This window comes from Leopardus geoffroyi, chromosome C1 (genome assembly GCF_018350155.1).
Source record: "Leopardus geoffroyi isolate Oge1 chromosome C1, O.geoffroyi_Oge1_pat1.0, whole genome shotgun sequence".
Lineage (NCBI taxonomy): Eukaryota > Metazoa > Chordata > Mammalia > Carnivora > Felidae > Leopardus > Leopardus geoffroyi.
In genome coordinates, this window is record NC_059328.1 from 193,902,011 (window position 1) to 193,918,206 (window position 16,196).

At 42.9% G+C, this 16,196-nt stretch overlaps 1 protein-coding gene across 9 annotated transcripts in view; it reads right to left on the minus strand.

Moving 5' to 3' along the window:
- Nucleotides 1-323: 323 nt before the first annotated feature.
- LOC123599386 (gamma-crystallin A) overlaps nt 324-16,196 on the minus strand; it is a 30,914-nt gene continuing 15,041 nt past the window's right edge. For 4 of the 9 annotated variants that reach the window (XM_045480990.1, XM_045480989.1, XM_045480992.1 and 1 more), the window contains 4 exons: nt 11,625-11,712; nt 10,971-11,089; nt 1,884-2,126; nt 324-660 (listed from right to left, as the gene is read on the minus strand). In XM_045480990.1, the coding sequence (XP_045336946.1) occupies nt 388-660; nt 1,884-2,126; nt 10,971-11,089; nt 11,625-11,712 (723 nt within the window). In that variant the 3' untranslated portion in view covers nt 324-387. Of the gene's footprint in view, nt 661-1,883; nt 2,127-2,230; nt 2,359-3,910; nt 4,376-7,835; nt 7,893-8,800; nt 8,835-10,017; nt 10,439-10,970; nt 11,090-11,624; nt 11,713-16,196 lie in introns of those variants that run through there. The other 5 variants (XR_006713128.1, XM_045480994.1, XM_045480997.1 and 2 more) reach the window with 5 other exon arrangements.

The window sequence follows — 16,196 nt, forward strand, 5'->3', positions numbered from 1 at the left end:
ACTTCAGCTGCCCTAAGCTTTCCAGCAATCTCTTGTCTTTGGTGTCCCAGCCACAACTCATTCTATTTTCTTTTTTCGATAGTCGAATAGTTTTTCGTTCTATCTGCCCTTCCTCTCTTTTGCAGATCGTGGGTTGTAGAAGCAGACATAGTGCTTCTCCCTGCTTCCCATGACGCGAGTGGGGCCTTCACAAATACCGTTGCCTGACCGAGAGGAAGTCCGTAAACACTCAAAACACCTGATCTTCAGCGTCAGGGAAGTTGCCAGGGGTCACCATTCCTTAGAACTCAATTATTGTTTAAATATGAACAAGAGTCACTTAGTGCCAGGAACACAATTTGTATCTTTATTGCATTTTGACGTGGATCACAACAAGAAACACACAGCCTAGTACAAATCGATGACCCGTCTCAGAGAGCCCACTCTGGCATCCATGGCCCCCCAGTCGTGGTAGCGCCTGTAGTCCCCCGGCCTCAGCAGGTACTGCCGCCCCCGGTAGTTGGGCATCTCGTAGAGGACCCAGCAGCCCTCCAGCACGTGGAGGGAGTGGAGCTCACTGAGCCGGAAGCGATCGTGGATACAGGAGCAGTCCTCAGTGAGCTCGGACACAAGGCCTCCGTAGTCATCTCTCTCGTACAGCCTTATCCTGTGAGAGCTGGTCTGTTGTGACAGTAAACAAAAGAAGAAAAATCAGTTGTGTGCCTCCCTGATCTCCGTAAAAGTGGCTCAGTCAGCCTGTACCTTCATGAAGCATGGTTTTCAAACCATCCTGCCGAGTATGTGTCCTTTCCTCGCATTGCTGGAAATTCCTAACAAGTCAGGACGAATATTAAAATAAGACTGTGGACTTATTGTGGAAGAAACCAGTGGACTGTCTTGTGGAAGAAACATTGAAATAAAGGTCACAAAAGTCCTTTGTAGGAAACCATCGGGCCCAACTGTAGTTAGTGAGTCTGCAGAGAGGATGTGAACTCTTTTCCATTATGGCTGCATATAACTGAGTCCTAACAAGCTTGTTTCTAAGTCGCTTTTCACTCAGAATGTACAACAGTTTGTATTTACTCTGACATGTCTGACATTTTACCAAGTCACCTGAGCCATTTGAAGTTCTTGCTTCAAAGAAATTCCTCTTATATTTATATGTCTTTTTGCATCTGCAAATTTCTCTAGCCTACTTTTGGTTTCACTTCTTGAATCTGCTGGTCATACCACATAATTTGGTATCATCAGCAATCAGAGACACAAACTCAACATGTTTGACAAACATGAAGCAGTGCTCTGAGGAGGACCATGGCCCATGAATCTCAATTAATGACCCTGGAGAGAAACTAAGTGATAATGACTCCTGGGAGGCAGGGAGGAAGCTGAGACATATCGTTCTAGTTTCTAGATCCTTATGCCATAGAGGCTGCATAGAAAACAGTCACTAATACAGTCAGCACACATTACACTGATATTGTTCTCCCAGAGTCTATTAAGTGTTTCTATCAATAAAAGGTAATGATCTAGAATAGGCTTTTAGCTTTTCTGAGCAAGGTGATGTTTATTTCGAATTTAGGGATCGGCTAAAAGCCACCAAATTTAACTTTAGCGGCTATGTTGTTGTGATTTCTTGTGCCCTAAACACAATCTTGTCCTTTTTTTTTTTTTTTTAAGTCTTGTCCTTAAGTAAGAAAAAAAAAAAAAAAAAGAGACAGAGAGACAGGTTTCAGTGATTCATAAGCCTACTCACAATTTTCTTTTCAAGGCTTGAGAGCCAGGCATTGCTATCCTTACTGTGAACACTAGTCCTGGGTTGAAACAAACTGACTTTTTTACAAACAGGAATTTACGACGACGGATCAGTGATGCTTTCGCATCAGTCTGGTTGAAGCAAGACTCACGTAAGGGATGGCCCGGCAGGAGCGGACCGAGTCGCTGAGGCCCATCCACTGCTGGTAGTCTGGGTAGTCCCCGCGTCTCAGAAAGTACTGGTGGCCCTGGTAGTTGGGGCGCTCGTAGAGCATCCAGCAGCCGCTGTCCACGCGGATGGAGTTGCAGCGGCTGAAATAGGGCTGCAGGTTGGGGCAGTCGCTGCTGCACTCGTAGCAGCGGCCCTGGAAGCCCCGGTCCTCGTAGAAGGTGATCTGAGGTGGAAAACAAGGGGACAGCCAGAAGTCAGCGGGGGAAGTGCCCCGAACACAGCAGGCGCTCAACAGACATGGCATGGCACCTCGCTCGGGTGGCTCACCTTCCCCATGGTTGTCGGCAGCGATGATCAGCGTCCAGTGTGATGGGGACAAGAGTGGCAGCCGGTATATATAGCAGGAGGGCTGCTGCGTTGGCAAGAACAACACAAAAGGGGCCTGGGGGTAGTGCGTGAGGGGATTTCTATGTTCTCTCTCTTTTTTTCATTTGGGATCATGGGGCAGGGGGCTCTCATTCTCTCTGGCATTTTCGAGTTCTCCTCACTAGCTCCAGTGAAAGGAATTGAAGTCAGCAGAGCCATTATGACCTTGGAGACAAAGGGCGCACTTCTCATCCTATGCAGCTCTCTAGAAATACATTACATGCCCAGCATTTTGTGGTGTTTGCCTATGGAAACTGCTGAGATGAGGTTGGTGGTTCCATCTGGGGTGACTCATGACAATCCTATGAGTTCCAGAAGGACTTGAAGTGCTAAGGGTGACCAAAAAAATCCTCTAATTGAGCGACAATTACATTTTCTAAACTACCTCATCAGTATGATATGGTTTTGATAAAAGCATTTTGCATATGCTTATGTAGGGGAAAACAAAGATAACAACGGTGTATGTATCCACCAAAATGTCAATTGTGGTTATCAATAAATGGCAAAGTGATAGGTCCTAGTTTTATGTTTTTATTTCTCCTTTTGGTTGTTTTTGATTGCCTTATTTTTTTTACGTAAGTATATATTACTTTCATGGGATGAGAAACAAACTCAATTTGTAATGTATAGCTTTGAGTTGCTGGTGAAAAGCAGCAAATTTTGAAACTAAGTATATTTTGTTTTGAGCTCGAACACTTCTCCTCGGGCTAAAAAAAAAGAGATTTCCCGAGACCCTGTGAGACCCTCTGAGAGCAGGAAAACATACAGGATCCTTCCATTCCCTCTCTCCCACCCACGATTGTCTAAGGTTGCTTTTTGTTTTCGGAACTAGCATCATGATTTGCCTGATTTTTCCTTTCCTGGAGTGTCACTGCTTCCTAGAACCCAAGTGACTGCCCAAAGAGCTTTCTCCACCGCTGCCAACCTATTGACTCGTCTTTGTCCCCTGTGGGTATGTAGAAAGATGGTAGTTTGTGATTCATGGAGGGCTCCGAGAGGATAGCCAACCACAGCTACCAGTAAGTGTTCACAACACCATTTGGGCAAGTTCTGGGGCAGCACGTGAAGCAGATGTGCAGATGGCAAAAGGAGAGACAGCAATAGCCACAGAGGAAAAAAAAAAAAATGTTCCCTCACAGTTAGCAGGGCTAGACCAAAGGAAACCCGGCGAAGTCCTAGGAAGCTAGACAGTGTATCCACAGGTCACGGATGTATCTTCAGTCTCCACCTAGTGCTGCAGGCCTCAGCTAAACCTCAGTTACAGCCGCAACTGAACCCGTGTGGAAAAGGCGGCATCGGTCTCCCCAGCCATACCGCCGCATCGGGACACCCCGCCATTTTCAGCAAAAGCCAACAAACGAAACACCGGTTTTTGCACCTGTTTCTGCAGAAAGGTGACACCTCAAAACCTCAGAAGGGGTGAAATCTGTACTCACGTTCATTTGGTCAAATTATTGCTACATGTATTTACAAGCTAAACCAGTGCTTAATCAGCATTTTGCAAAGTGCTGAAGGACTAGAACATTTTCTTTTCCTAGTAGATATTATATTTATTGAAAGAAAGCCTACACTCATTTTTCCTTTACTGCTTTATTGAAAAGATTTTAAATGTCTCCATCGGAGAACACAGTAAGGGCAGTGAATGACAGATTAATTTGATTTGGGGTCAAAACTTCCGGAAGCTGTCTCCTACCCCCCTCACTCTGCAGTACTCAGTGCTAAACACTTGTGGCATTGCTGCAAAGCCAGTCTGTTCTGACCTAGAAATACTACATAGTCTCGAAATTCTCGGACCAGCCGTCTTCCAGTGACAATGAAGTAGCTTAAGATATACATTTTTTAAAAACCACACTGTAGCCACACAATAGGATTCTAAGAGAAGAAAGCCCAACATCCAAAGTAACCCTTCAACAAACTTTGCACCAAAAGCTAACCATAAAGAAAAACGGTGCTGGCAAGAGTTACAGTGTTAAGATGATATTTCTTTTCCCCTCCTGGAGACTTTATTATAGACTCTCGTGGTGCAATTCCATGTGTCTAAGTGACCTGCAGAATAAAAAATAAATAAAAAAAAGATTTTGGTATCAAGCACATCAGTTTCAGATGTACACAGACATTAGCTTTTAGTCTATAGGGAGTTAAGGTCAAATATCAAATACTAAGTTACTGACAAAGATGGATTAAAATACATGTAGGAACAAAAGAATATCCATGGAATTGTTCTGAGAGGTTTGGAAATTGAGTTATATTTCTCAACTAAATACAGTATTGGATCCTACACTGAATCCTGTACAGAAAGGAAAAATGTTTAGAAAAGGACACCATTGGGCCACCTGGGTGGCTCAGTCAGGTGAGTGTTCCATTTTGGCTCAGCTCATGATCTCACAATTGATGAGTTCAAGCCCCACATCAGGCTTTGTGCTGACAGCACAAAATAAATAAACATTTTTTAAAATTTTTAAAAAAGAGAAGGACATTATTGGGTCAATTGACAAAATTGATATATAGGTGGTAGATCATATAAAAATATCAAATTCGGAGGCACCTGGGTGGCTTAATCTGTTAGGTGTCCAATTCTTGATTTCGGCTAAGGTCATGATCTCACGGTTCGTGAGATTGACCCCCAGGTTGGGCTCTACGCTGAGAAGGAAGAGCTTGCATGGGATTCTTTCTCCCTCACTCTCTGTCCCTCCCCAACCTGTGCGCATGCATGAATATGCTCGCTCTCTCTCTCTCTCAAAATAAATAAATAAACTTAAAAAAATTATGTACTATATACCAAGAGAAAGAGAGAGACACAGAGGAAGAGAGAGTGACAGAGGCAGATAAAATGGTAATGCTAACGGAGCAAACCACTGATAATTGGTGAACCTGAGTAAAAGGTGTATGAGGAATCTGTGCCATTCTTGCAAACTTCCTCCAAGCTCAAAATTACTTCCAAAGAGAAACATAAATAATAAAAGTTATACTTCTTTTGACTAACCGTACCCAGAGCAAATCAATCTTTTTTGCCCCTGAGCAGTTGCGTGTTTTTCTTATACTATATTGTTTTGAATTGTTAATATATTTCTTTGAATTTAAACTTGAATCGCCCTCCTTCCATTTCTGATGAAGGGATGCTGAAGTCTCCAGCTATGAGAGTGGAGTCAGCGATTTCTCCTTGCAGCCTTACCTGTTTTTACCTCCTGTGCTTTGATGCTCTGTTGTCCCATGCGCACGTGTTAAGGATTGTCTTCTCGGAGAATTGACCCCTTTATCATTTTATAATGCCTTTCTTTATCCCTGACAATTTTCCTTGCTTTGAAGTCAGCTCTGTCAGAAATTAGTACAGCTTTTCCTTGCTTTTGATTAGTGCTGGCATGATTTATTTTGTCTATCCACTTATCGTTAATCTATATGTACCTTTATATTTAAAGCGGGTGTCTTGTAGACGACACATAACTAGGTTTTGTTTTTCGATCCGCTCTGACCATTTCTTTTTTTTTTTTTTCTGCTTCATAATTTCATCATGAAGACATTCATGCAGAAGAGTTGAAATATTTGTACAATGAAGATACACACGCCCCCACCTGGATTCTCCAGTTAACAGTTTGGATTTTCTCCTCTCTGCTTCCATCGCTCTCTCTTCTTGCATGCTGTGTTCCTTACCTATTAGAGCTCTTAGCATATTAATCATATTTGTTTTAAATTCCTGGTCTGATAATGCCAACATCCCCTGCCGTATCTGTTTATAATGCTTGCTCTGTCTCTTTCAATTATGTTTTATGCATCTTACTATACCTTGTCATTCTTTCTTGATAGTTAGATATGATGTACTGGGCAAAAGGAACTCTCTGAATACGCCTTTAGTGATGTGGTGCTGGGGTGTGTGTGGGGGGTTGGGGAGGGAATAGTTCAATAGTCCTCTGATTAGAACGCAGTCTTTGGTGAGCCTGTGTTTCTGGACTGTGAGCCTCACAAGTGTTTCTCAGTTTTTCTTCTCCAGCTGGGACAAGACGACTACAGCTAACTGGAGTTGGTATTTCCCTTCCTTTTGGTCAGCTGGGCTCTGATAAAACCCCAGAAGGTGAGGTTCTAGTTAACTAGTTTCCACTTGGGGCAGGCCAGGTTAAGAACAGTGTGCTGTGTTTATTTATTTTTTTATTTTTATTTATTTATTTATTTTTTCAACGTTTATTTATTTTTGGGACAGAGAGAGACAGAGCATGAACGGGGGAGGGGCAGAGAGAGAGGGAGACACAGAATCGGAAACAGGCTCCAGGCTCTGAGCCATCAGCCCAGAGCCCGACGCGGGGCTCGAACTCACGGACCGCGAGATCGTGACCTGGCTGAAGTCGGACGCTTAACCGACTGCGCCACCCAGGCGCCCCCAGCGTGCTGTGTTTAAACATGATTCCTTTTCTCCTCCTGCTGCTGGAAGCATGAAAGGAATTTTCTCCAATACTTACTGTGAGAACCTGCAGAGCTCCTGGAGGTAAATTTCACAATATTGTGGGTGTCCTGCTATGACTGGTCCCCCTGGAGTTGTTAACCCTCTGAGTTGTCTGCACTGAGGTTCCCGTAATTTGCCAATTACAGTTGAGGTTTTCATACTCCAATGCTCTATCCCTGGAAGCTTCCACTTGTGAGTCTTTGCTCTCGTAAACCGTAACTTCCTATATCCACCTGTCTGTCTCTCCAACCTTTGGGGGCAGAGGTTTGCCTTTTGACCTCCCCTGTCCTACAGATCCAAGAGGAGTTCATTTCTCAGCCTGTTCAGCGTTTTCCTTGTTAGGATGAGCGGCAGTTTCTAAACCGCGTGGAACCAGAAACCAGAAACCCTCAAATTGCCCTCTCCCCGTATCTTGTTCCGGTCCATGATCTTGTGATTTTGTCAGGAGTGATAGTAACGGAAGCACTGTATTCTGGCTAGCGAGGTCCCGGCACTTTGCTCAGCCCTTCCACATAGGCAGTCCTTGTAGCGACCTTATGAGATAGGTACCGCTGTAATCCTCTCTTTATAAAGGAGAAAATGAAGCACAGAGGGATTCACTTAACAATTCACTCCAGTTATTAAATGGGAGAATCAAGAGTCAACTCTGAGCTGTGTGACTCCGGAGTCCATACTCTTAATCATTATAGCATGCTGTTTTCTAGCTCTTTTGTATGGTCCTGTCCATTCCGAATCCATTTCCTGGTAATGTGCTCAATGTCAACACTTTTCTAGGGTATGGTGTTGCTCATATTCATTTTGACTAAGAAATGAGGAGCACCTGGGTGGCTCAGTTGGTTAAGCATCCAACTCTTGATTTTGGCTCAAGTCATGAGCTCACATTTCATGAGTTTGAGCCCCGCATTGGGCTCTGTGCTGACAGTGTGGAGCCTTGCTTGGGATTCTCTGTCTCCCTCTCTCTCTGCCCTTTGCCCACTCGCTCTCTCAAAAATAAACATTAAAAAAAAATTAAGAAATGAATTACCAATGTCAATATAATACAAAAGAAATCTTTAAAACTATTTTCCAAATTACCTGGATTAAAAAAATATATGTTCTCCTTGTCCCTTACTTTATGAAGCAATTCTGTGGCTGGAAATAAATAGAAAGTTCTGAATGAGGCATCGTTTTGTCTTGAGGTTGTAGATGTTCACCAGTTAAAAGACACGGTACAATATCCATAAAACATACGGATAAAAAGACTAGGAAGCTCAAATATATAATTTGAAAAACTTCAAGCAATAAACTGTGAAAACATATTTTCCATTTAATAAAGATATTGCTTTCATTAATTTCTTTGTTATTTCTAACAAATCAATAGGACACATGTATGTGTATTTATATGTACATGTACAACAAATATTTTAATATCACAAGAGATATTAACGGTGGTTATTTCTGAGGAGTAGGACAGGAGTGTGGGGAAGGCGGAATTCTTTTATTTTTCAGTTTATATTGCCTGTATTGTTTGAAAGTTTTACTATAAGCACATATTACTATTATAATGTTTTGAGCTAATTTAAAAAGTACATTACCCAGGAGTTGGAAAAGATGCCTAACGTACACAAAGGAAGAAGAATGAACGAAAGTCATAAATGTGTTTTCTGCTGTTTGATTATCAAGAACAGGACTTTATGGAAGGGATCCACCTCAAGACCTGGCCCTACTGCAAAACGGGCACTTATTTTTTGGACACTTCAGGGCTTACAGGCAGAAATTAGCCTATAGAAACAGCTGGTCCCTAGAAATGAGCCTGTCGGTCAGTGTAGACAGAGCACAGTGGTTTGAGAGCACTCAGGACAATGCAGTTTATTGCCAATTCAGTAATGAACAATAATTACTGAATATCCACTGCTTGCAAAGCACTATATATACATGTGGGAAATAATAAGGAAATAATAAGGAAAGAAAAGATCTGCTCCCATCAAGAAGCCAACAATCCTTAATGGCGGTGGAAGAAAACACACAGGAAGTGAAATTGTATTTTCAAAAAAACATACCAGTGAGTCATCTTGAGAGCCAGATTTACGGTACCTAAGATGCATAAATGGGCCTATGAACTCCCGTTTTAGAGATCTGCTTTTTCATAATTAAGTTTAACATCTAGATATCAGTGTGTGTGTGTGTGTGTGTGTGTGTGTGTGTGTGTGCGCACATGCATAATGAGTGTACATCCGTGTGTTATTTCTGGAGTTGTTACTTTTTTTCCTGTTGTTTTGTTTTACTTTCTAAAACTTGCCATCTCCAAACTCATATTAAAAAAAAGAACAACAGGGGCGCCTGGGTGGCGCAGTCGGTTGAGCGTCCGACTTCAGCCAGGTCACGATCTCGCGGTCCGTGAGTTCGAGCCCCGCGTCGGGCTCTGGGCTGATGGCTCAGAGCCTGGAGCCTGTTTCCGATTCTGTGTCTCCCTCTCTCTCTGCCCCTCCCCCGTTCATGCTCTGTCTCTCTCTGTCCCAAAAATAAATAAACGTTGGAAAAAAAAAAAACAACAGCACACACATCTTACTTCAAATAGTTCTTCAGTAACACAGATACGGTTCTAGAAAAGCCACGTCTTTAAATCTCATTATAGCACATATCTTTAAAAGAAAACAATATAGTAAACCTTTCCCAATAGTGGGATTGCTATGTTACTGGAACAACACTTATTTTTAAAAAAATTTTTTTTTACATTTATTTTTGAGAGACAGAGACAGCGTGAGCAGGGGAGGGGCAGAGAGAGAGACTGAGACACAGAATCAGAAGCAGGCTCCAGGGTCCAAGCTCTCAGCACAGAGCCGGATGCGGGACTTGAACCCACGAACCATGAGATCATGACCGAGCCGAAGTCGGAAGCTCAACCGACTGAGCCACCCAGCTGCCCCAGAACAACACTTCTTAAAACCCTGATATGACCAAAGAATTCAGGCAGTTCCTAAAGCAATTGTTATGATAAGGATACATTTCTTACCAGCCAATAGTTTGCCTCTAAAACCTGAATAAATCCTGAGCCCTGTGTGGTCCAGTCTATTCAGAGATTCACATTAAAAAATGAACAGTACAGCAACCAAGGTGGATAAAATTTTTTTTATTTTGTTAAAGTAATTTTTTTAAGTTTCTTGATTTATTTTTGAGAGACAGCATGCGCAGGGGAGAGGCAGAGAGAGAGAATCCGAAGCAGGCTCCGCACTGTCAGTGCTGAGTCAGTCCCATGCGGGGCTTGAACTCACGAAACCATGAGATCATGACCTGAGCTGAAACTGAGAGTCAGACGCTTAAGGGACTCAGCCACCCAGGTGCCCCATAAAAAGAAATTTTAATTTTCACTTGTGTTTCTGAAAGCAAACCCAATTCATAATCCAGTGTACCAAGTTTCAAAATTCCCTTTCCTTTTCCTAGCTTATAGCCCTGCTGCTGACCCATAGTCCCTCATTCTGCAAAGCCCTAAAATATCCCAGACGCCCAGCTGTACCACTTATCTGACTCTTTCCCCTCTCAGCTTTTATTATGTTGACCAACTGGGTTTCCTGACGTCTTTATAAATTTCCTTTTCACTTTGCACATTACAGTAAAGAGCCAGCGCGGGAAGGGCAAAGAACTCGCTTGCCTTTTTCCTTTTTCTCCAGCCCAGTGCCTCTCTGACCTTTCTCTGAATTCTGCAGCATAAATGTGCCAGGAATCGGATGGACAGGGCAGAAGCAGCAGAGATGCAGAGCGGGCAAAGATAAATTTTCGTTAATGTGAAAGGGACCAAGAAGAGAAACACTTAGGACACAGGCATTCATATAAATCTCCTCAACACATTTACTTGAATCAAAAAATAACAGCTGATTAATTTGTGAATAGTATTTCTTAAGTGCTAAAAGATAATAATGGTTAGTATTTATTTAGGGTTTACTTTGCACCAAGCACTAATCTAATCTCTTAAAATGCATAATCCCAGTTACTCATCCCAACAACCTGGACAGTAGGTAACCTTATTTTTCCTGTTTTGTAGAGGGGGAAACTAAGGCACAGAGAGGTTAAGTAGCTTGTCTGAAATCACACAGCTTCACACAGCAAGGAGTGGCTTGATATTCAGACCCACAGCATCTCTCTCCAAAGGCTAGACTTTTAACCACAATGTAAGTAAAATACTCCCCAAACTCTCCGTTATCAGTTTGGTCCAATTTGCATTTTTAGACCTACTTTGTTCTTGGGCTGGATGTCCAAAGATACATTTTTTGATGATTTCCATGCTGTGACATTTACTTCCCTTGCAGAGCTGCTGGCGGCGTTTTTGTTTGCTCCCCTTCTTAACTTGACACCTAGAGACACATGCAGTAACCGTATCAGCATAAGAAACTTTTTTTTAAAAAAATGAGTCCACCCACGGTTTTAGATTCTTCCCTTCTAGAGTGCTTTGCTCCCAGGGCTGCCTGGGTGGCTCAGTCGATTAAGCATCCGACTTCACCTCAGGTCATGATCTCCTGGTTCACGAGTTCCCGCCCCACGTCAGATTCTGTGCTGACAGCTTGGAGCCTGGAGCCTGCTTCAGATTCTGTGTCTCCCTCTCTCTCTGCACCCACCCTCTGTCTCTGTCTCAAAAATGATTAAAAACATTTTTAAGAATTAAAAAAAAAATCAGAGTGCTTTGCTCCCAATGCTAAAGGGTCTGAGAAATAAGACTTCTCTGACTTCTATAAAATGAAGGGAAATTAAGTCATGGATGCTTCTGGTTTGTTTTTTCTTTGCTCAACTGGACAGAAGAATCTTATTGCTATAACAACTTTGGCCTTACTTTGTGTATTCACCTCCTAGTTTTACTTAAATTTCTCAAGCAGTGGAAGTAAGCAGGCTTACCCTGTTTGCGGGCGTATTCTGCTGCTTTCGGTGCCGTTAACATGGCAAAGGGGTGCAAGGAGAGGCGGAAAGGTGGAGCTCGGGGAACCTGAAAGGAAAACAGTCTTATTTTTAGTTTTTAAATTATAAAAAAAGTAATGTTTATTGATTTGAGACAGAGAGAGAGAAAGCGCACAAGCAGGGGAGGGGCAGAGAGAGAGAGAGAGAGAGAGAGAGAGAGAGGCATAGAATGTGAAGCAGGCTCCAGGCTCCAAGCTGTCAGTGCAGAGCCCGTCACTGGGCTCGAACCCACGAATCCCGAGAGCATGACCTAAGCCTAAGTCAGACGCTAAACTGACTGAACCACCCAGGCGCCCCTTAAAACAATTTTTTTTAATGTTTATTTATTTTTGAGAGAGAAAGAGAGAGAGAGACAGACAGAGTGTGAGCAGGGGAGGGGCAGAGAAAGAGGGAGACACAGAATCCGAAGCAGGCTCCAGGCCCCGAGCTGTCAGCACAGAGCCCGACGCGGGGCCCAAAACCACAAACTGTGAGATCATGGCCTGAGCCAAAGTCCAACGCTTAACCGACTGAGACACCCCCAAACAGTCCTGTTTTTAAAAGCTGCACACACTTTGTACCGTTAACAGCCGCGAGTTGCGGCACTTGGTCTGTTGAAGCAGCCGTAGGCCCCTCACACAGCATGGACGTCTGCTGGTGGAACTCATGCCTCACATCGTATGCACGTTCATTTGCTGCCTTTGCTGCTGCGCTTGGTCCCCTTTGCCCGGAAGGCTCGTTCACACGCTGACCCCGCTCCTCACATCGTGATAACCATTCCCTCCTTTCCTGCCTACAGGCTCTTCCTTTTCCATTGAGCTAGAGCTCAGATATCACCTTTTCTGAGAAACTCGCCCCGATGTCTCCCACCTCCACTCTCCTATGCTGGCACCCCACCCCCCCACCTTACCCCCCAGGCAGAATTACTGACTCACTCCTCTGTGAACTCAAAGCAGGCACTCACGTAGAAGAGCCGCAGTGTGTAATATCTGCACTTAGTCATAACCCACTGTCTGCTGCTCTACACTGGGGACTTCTTCAAGGTTAGGACTGTCTCTTCATTCGTTCATTCCTTCAGTGAGTTTTCACTGAGCACCTACTACAGGCCAGGCCCTCTTTTAGGAGCGGTGGTTACTGAGACAGACCAGGTTCCTGCCCTTCTGGAGCTGAGTAAGGAATCACAAACAATAAATGATTAGACAACCAGGGTAATCCTACATTGTGACGGGCTTCATAAATGAAACAAGATGGTGTACTAGCAAGTGACTGGATAGCCACCACTTCAGAGCGGCCAGAGGAAGCCTCTAGAAGGAAGCAGTGTTTCAGCTGAGATTTCCAGAGTGAGTGGCCGACGGCCCTGGGAAGAGCTGGAGAGGAGTACTCTGGGCAAAGGGAATGAGAAGGTCCTCTTGGAATAACCTGTGTTTCCAGACACAGAAAGGAAGCCAGGGTGGCGAGAGCATGGCGAGAAAGGGGAAATTGTAGTTGGGGCTGAGGAGGGAGGCAGGAGCCAGATGCCCTGGGTCTTTGTTGGCCATGGTGTGGAGCTTACATTGTATCGATTCCAGGAATCAATGGAAGCCACTGACATATGTTTAAGCAGTAGGTTGACCAGGTCTGGTTTAGTTCTGCTGCTGTGTGGAGAACGGGTTGGAGTGTGGAAGCAGGGAGCCCAGTTAGCTAATTTAACCTTTTCTCTCCAGTGCCTTAGAGAGGAGGCCCTCAAGTGTCATTGGCTGGTTGAATAACTCCCATTCCAGTCAAACAATAGTGGTTAAGAGCAGACACTTTAGTTTCAGACTGGCTGGCTATGAAGGCAGGCTGCACCATCTACAAGATGTGTGACTTTGGGCCTGTCACCTAACTCCTCCTGTTTCTTCACGTGATAATAATAACACCGGCAGTGACCTTACAGGGTTGTGGTAGGGATTGAAAAGTTAACATATGTAAAGGACTTAAAATAGTGCTTGGCACATAGTACCATATGTTAGCTTTCAAATTAATGACAACAGTAATTATTATTTATGTTTGTTATCACCATCATAATCGTCATCTTCCTCCCTGACTCATCTCTCTCTATTGTAGTGAATTACCCAGGGCAACAACTTGGCCACCATTTCCTTTACAGGATCCTGCCTGGAAATAACTAAACGAATAACTAATAACAAATAACTACTCAGAGCCAGCAGGCCTGAAGTAATTCATATCCCTCTGCAAGACCAACAAGTTTCTGCTTTCTCACCGAGAGAGCTTCAGGCATTACATTTACAGAATTTACAGAACTCTTATTTCTAAGGAGAAGGATGTGATTATACAATTCTCTTTATGTGTACATTTCAACAAATATGGCATTTCCTCAATAGGACACTTTTACATGATGTATAACTGAGGCAAATACCGAAAGACAAGGACAATAAAATAAATACCCATTTTTAGATTTCCAGGTCAGTAAAACATTTCTACCTTATCATCCAAACTCTTAATGATCAAGTTCCCACATCACTGGTATTCCTTCACAGTAGAAATCTTCATTTCCACAAGAATGTGAGTTTAAGATAATTGTGTGGTTTATACATGGTGGGATTTGGCGGGGGGGGGGGGATAGTTTTTATTTTTTATTTATTTTATTTTATTTTATTTTCCTTTAAAGTTTATTTATTTTGAGAGAGAGAGGGAGAGAGAGAGAATTCCAGGCAGGTTCCACACTGTCAGCAAAGAGCCTGACGGAGGAGGGTTCAGGCTCATGAACTGTGAAATCATGACCTGAACCAAAATCAAGAGTTGGACACTTAACAGACTGGGTCACCCAGGCGCCCTGGGGGTGTATTTTTTTGTGAAGAAAGGTACTGTATTTATGTATTATTTTGCAATTTTCAATAAGAATAACTGAGCAGAGAGCCAGGAGAAGCCTGTGTTCCTTACCACCCTGTGGAACCTTGGTAGTGGCCCCGATCTGCCCACCTCCAGGCTCCTTCACATGAGAAACAGACTCTGGTTTTCACGATTACTATAGGTTTTTGGTTATTATCACACAGAAAATATGGATTAAATAATAAATGAGGTTGTGTTCTCTTTGTTGACAGAATAGTTTATAGCCACCTAAGCAGGAGCCCTTCTGAATTTGACCTCAGCTTTTGCAGCGCCTGGGTGACTCAGTAGGTTAAGTTTGTGACCCTTGATTTCGCCTCAGCTCATGATCTCACAGTTTGTGGATTTGAGCCCCTCATCGGGCTCTGTGCTGACAGTGTGGAGCCTGCTTAAGATTCTCTCTCCCTCTCTGTCTGCCCCTCTCCCGCTCATTCTCTCTCTCTCTCTCTCTTTCTTTCTCTTTCTCAAAATGAATAAACTTAAAAAAATAAATTTGACCTCAGCTTTCCTTTTTTTTTTTTAATTAGAAATATGTTTATTTGAGAAACAAAATCCCTGCTTTAACTACATCTGTAACAAAATAAGAGGGATACAATTAAAGTAGTAAATGTTTAGAGAGAAAAATTTATAGCTTTAAGTGTATATATTAGAAAAGCTCAAAATCAATGATTTAAGCTTCCCCCCTTAAACCGGACAGAGAAAAGCACATTTGCTCAAATAAAAGAGAAGAAATGAAATAATAAAGAATTCCAAAAAAATAGAAAACAAGTACACTACAGGAAAAAGAAAATCAAAGCCAAACCTCAGCCTTCTTTTAAATGGCTAACATATTTATAGAGTATACCTGCTATCCAGCATTGTAAAAAATTAAACATAAGCATAAGCAACGGCCTCCATCTTCAAGAAGTAGATATCTATTCAGAAACATGGCCCTAAAACACAGAAAGTAATAAAATGACGATTCGTATTGGTGGGGCGATTATGGCGATGAGAATGGCCCTTCAGAACAACATATGCCAGGTATAAGAGAAAGAAAACTGGCTTATACGTTGTTCTCAATGCCTTTGAAGATTCAAGACTTGATGTTTTTCATGCTCTAGCTCCCTATCCACTGGGGAAGACAGACCCTGATGATTTTAAAGGTCACTGCCAGCTCAAATATTCTATGGTCCTGATAATCTGATGGCTCATGCAAGCAGTTCCTATAGCTTCCTGTGTGGTTTGTATGAGAAATTATTTTCAAAGTAGGATGAAATTTAAATCCTAAACCTAGAGTTGATTGTACATTCTTTTTTTCCTTTAAAGCTATTTCCTAATATCATCATCGTGTCAGTGTGGAAGTATTATGGCAATTCTTATTTCTTGATTCAAGTTCTCCTTAGGTGCCATATTATGTCCGAAGCACATTCAACGAGAGTTTCTTCTAACTGGAAGCATGAAGAGGGAGAGAAGATGGGGATGTGTCACGTAGGAATGTGCACAAGAAAGGCCCCGGATACATCAGTAAGGGCTGAAGAGCATAGACAGGAATCTGCACGAACCTTTCTTTCAGCCTTGAGCAGTAACTCATTAAAATGTCATCTGGTATCACTGAGACAGAAGGTGGAAAGTTTCTGATTCTAGATGTCAAAGTGATCGGGTATATGCGTATGACAATCATATTTT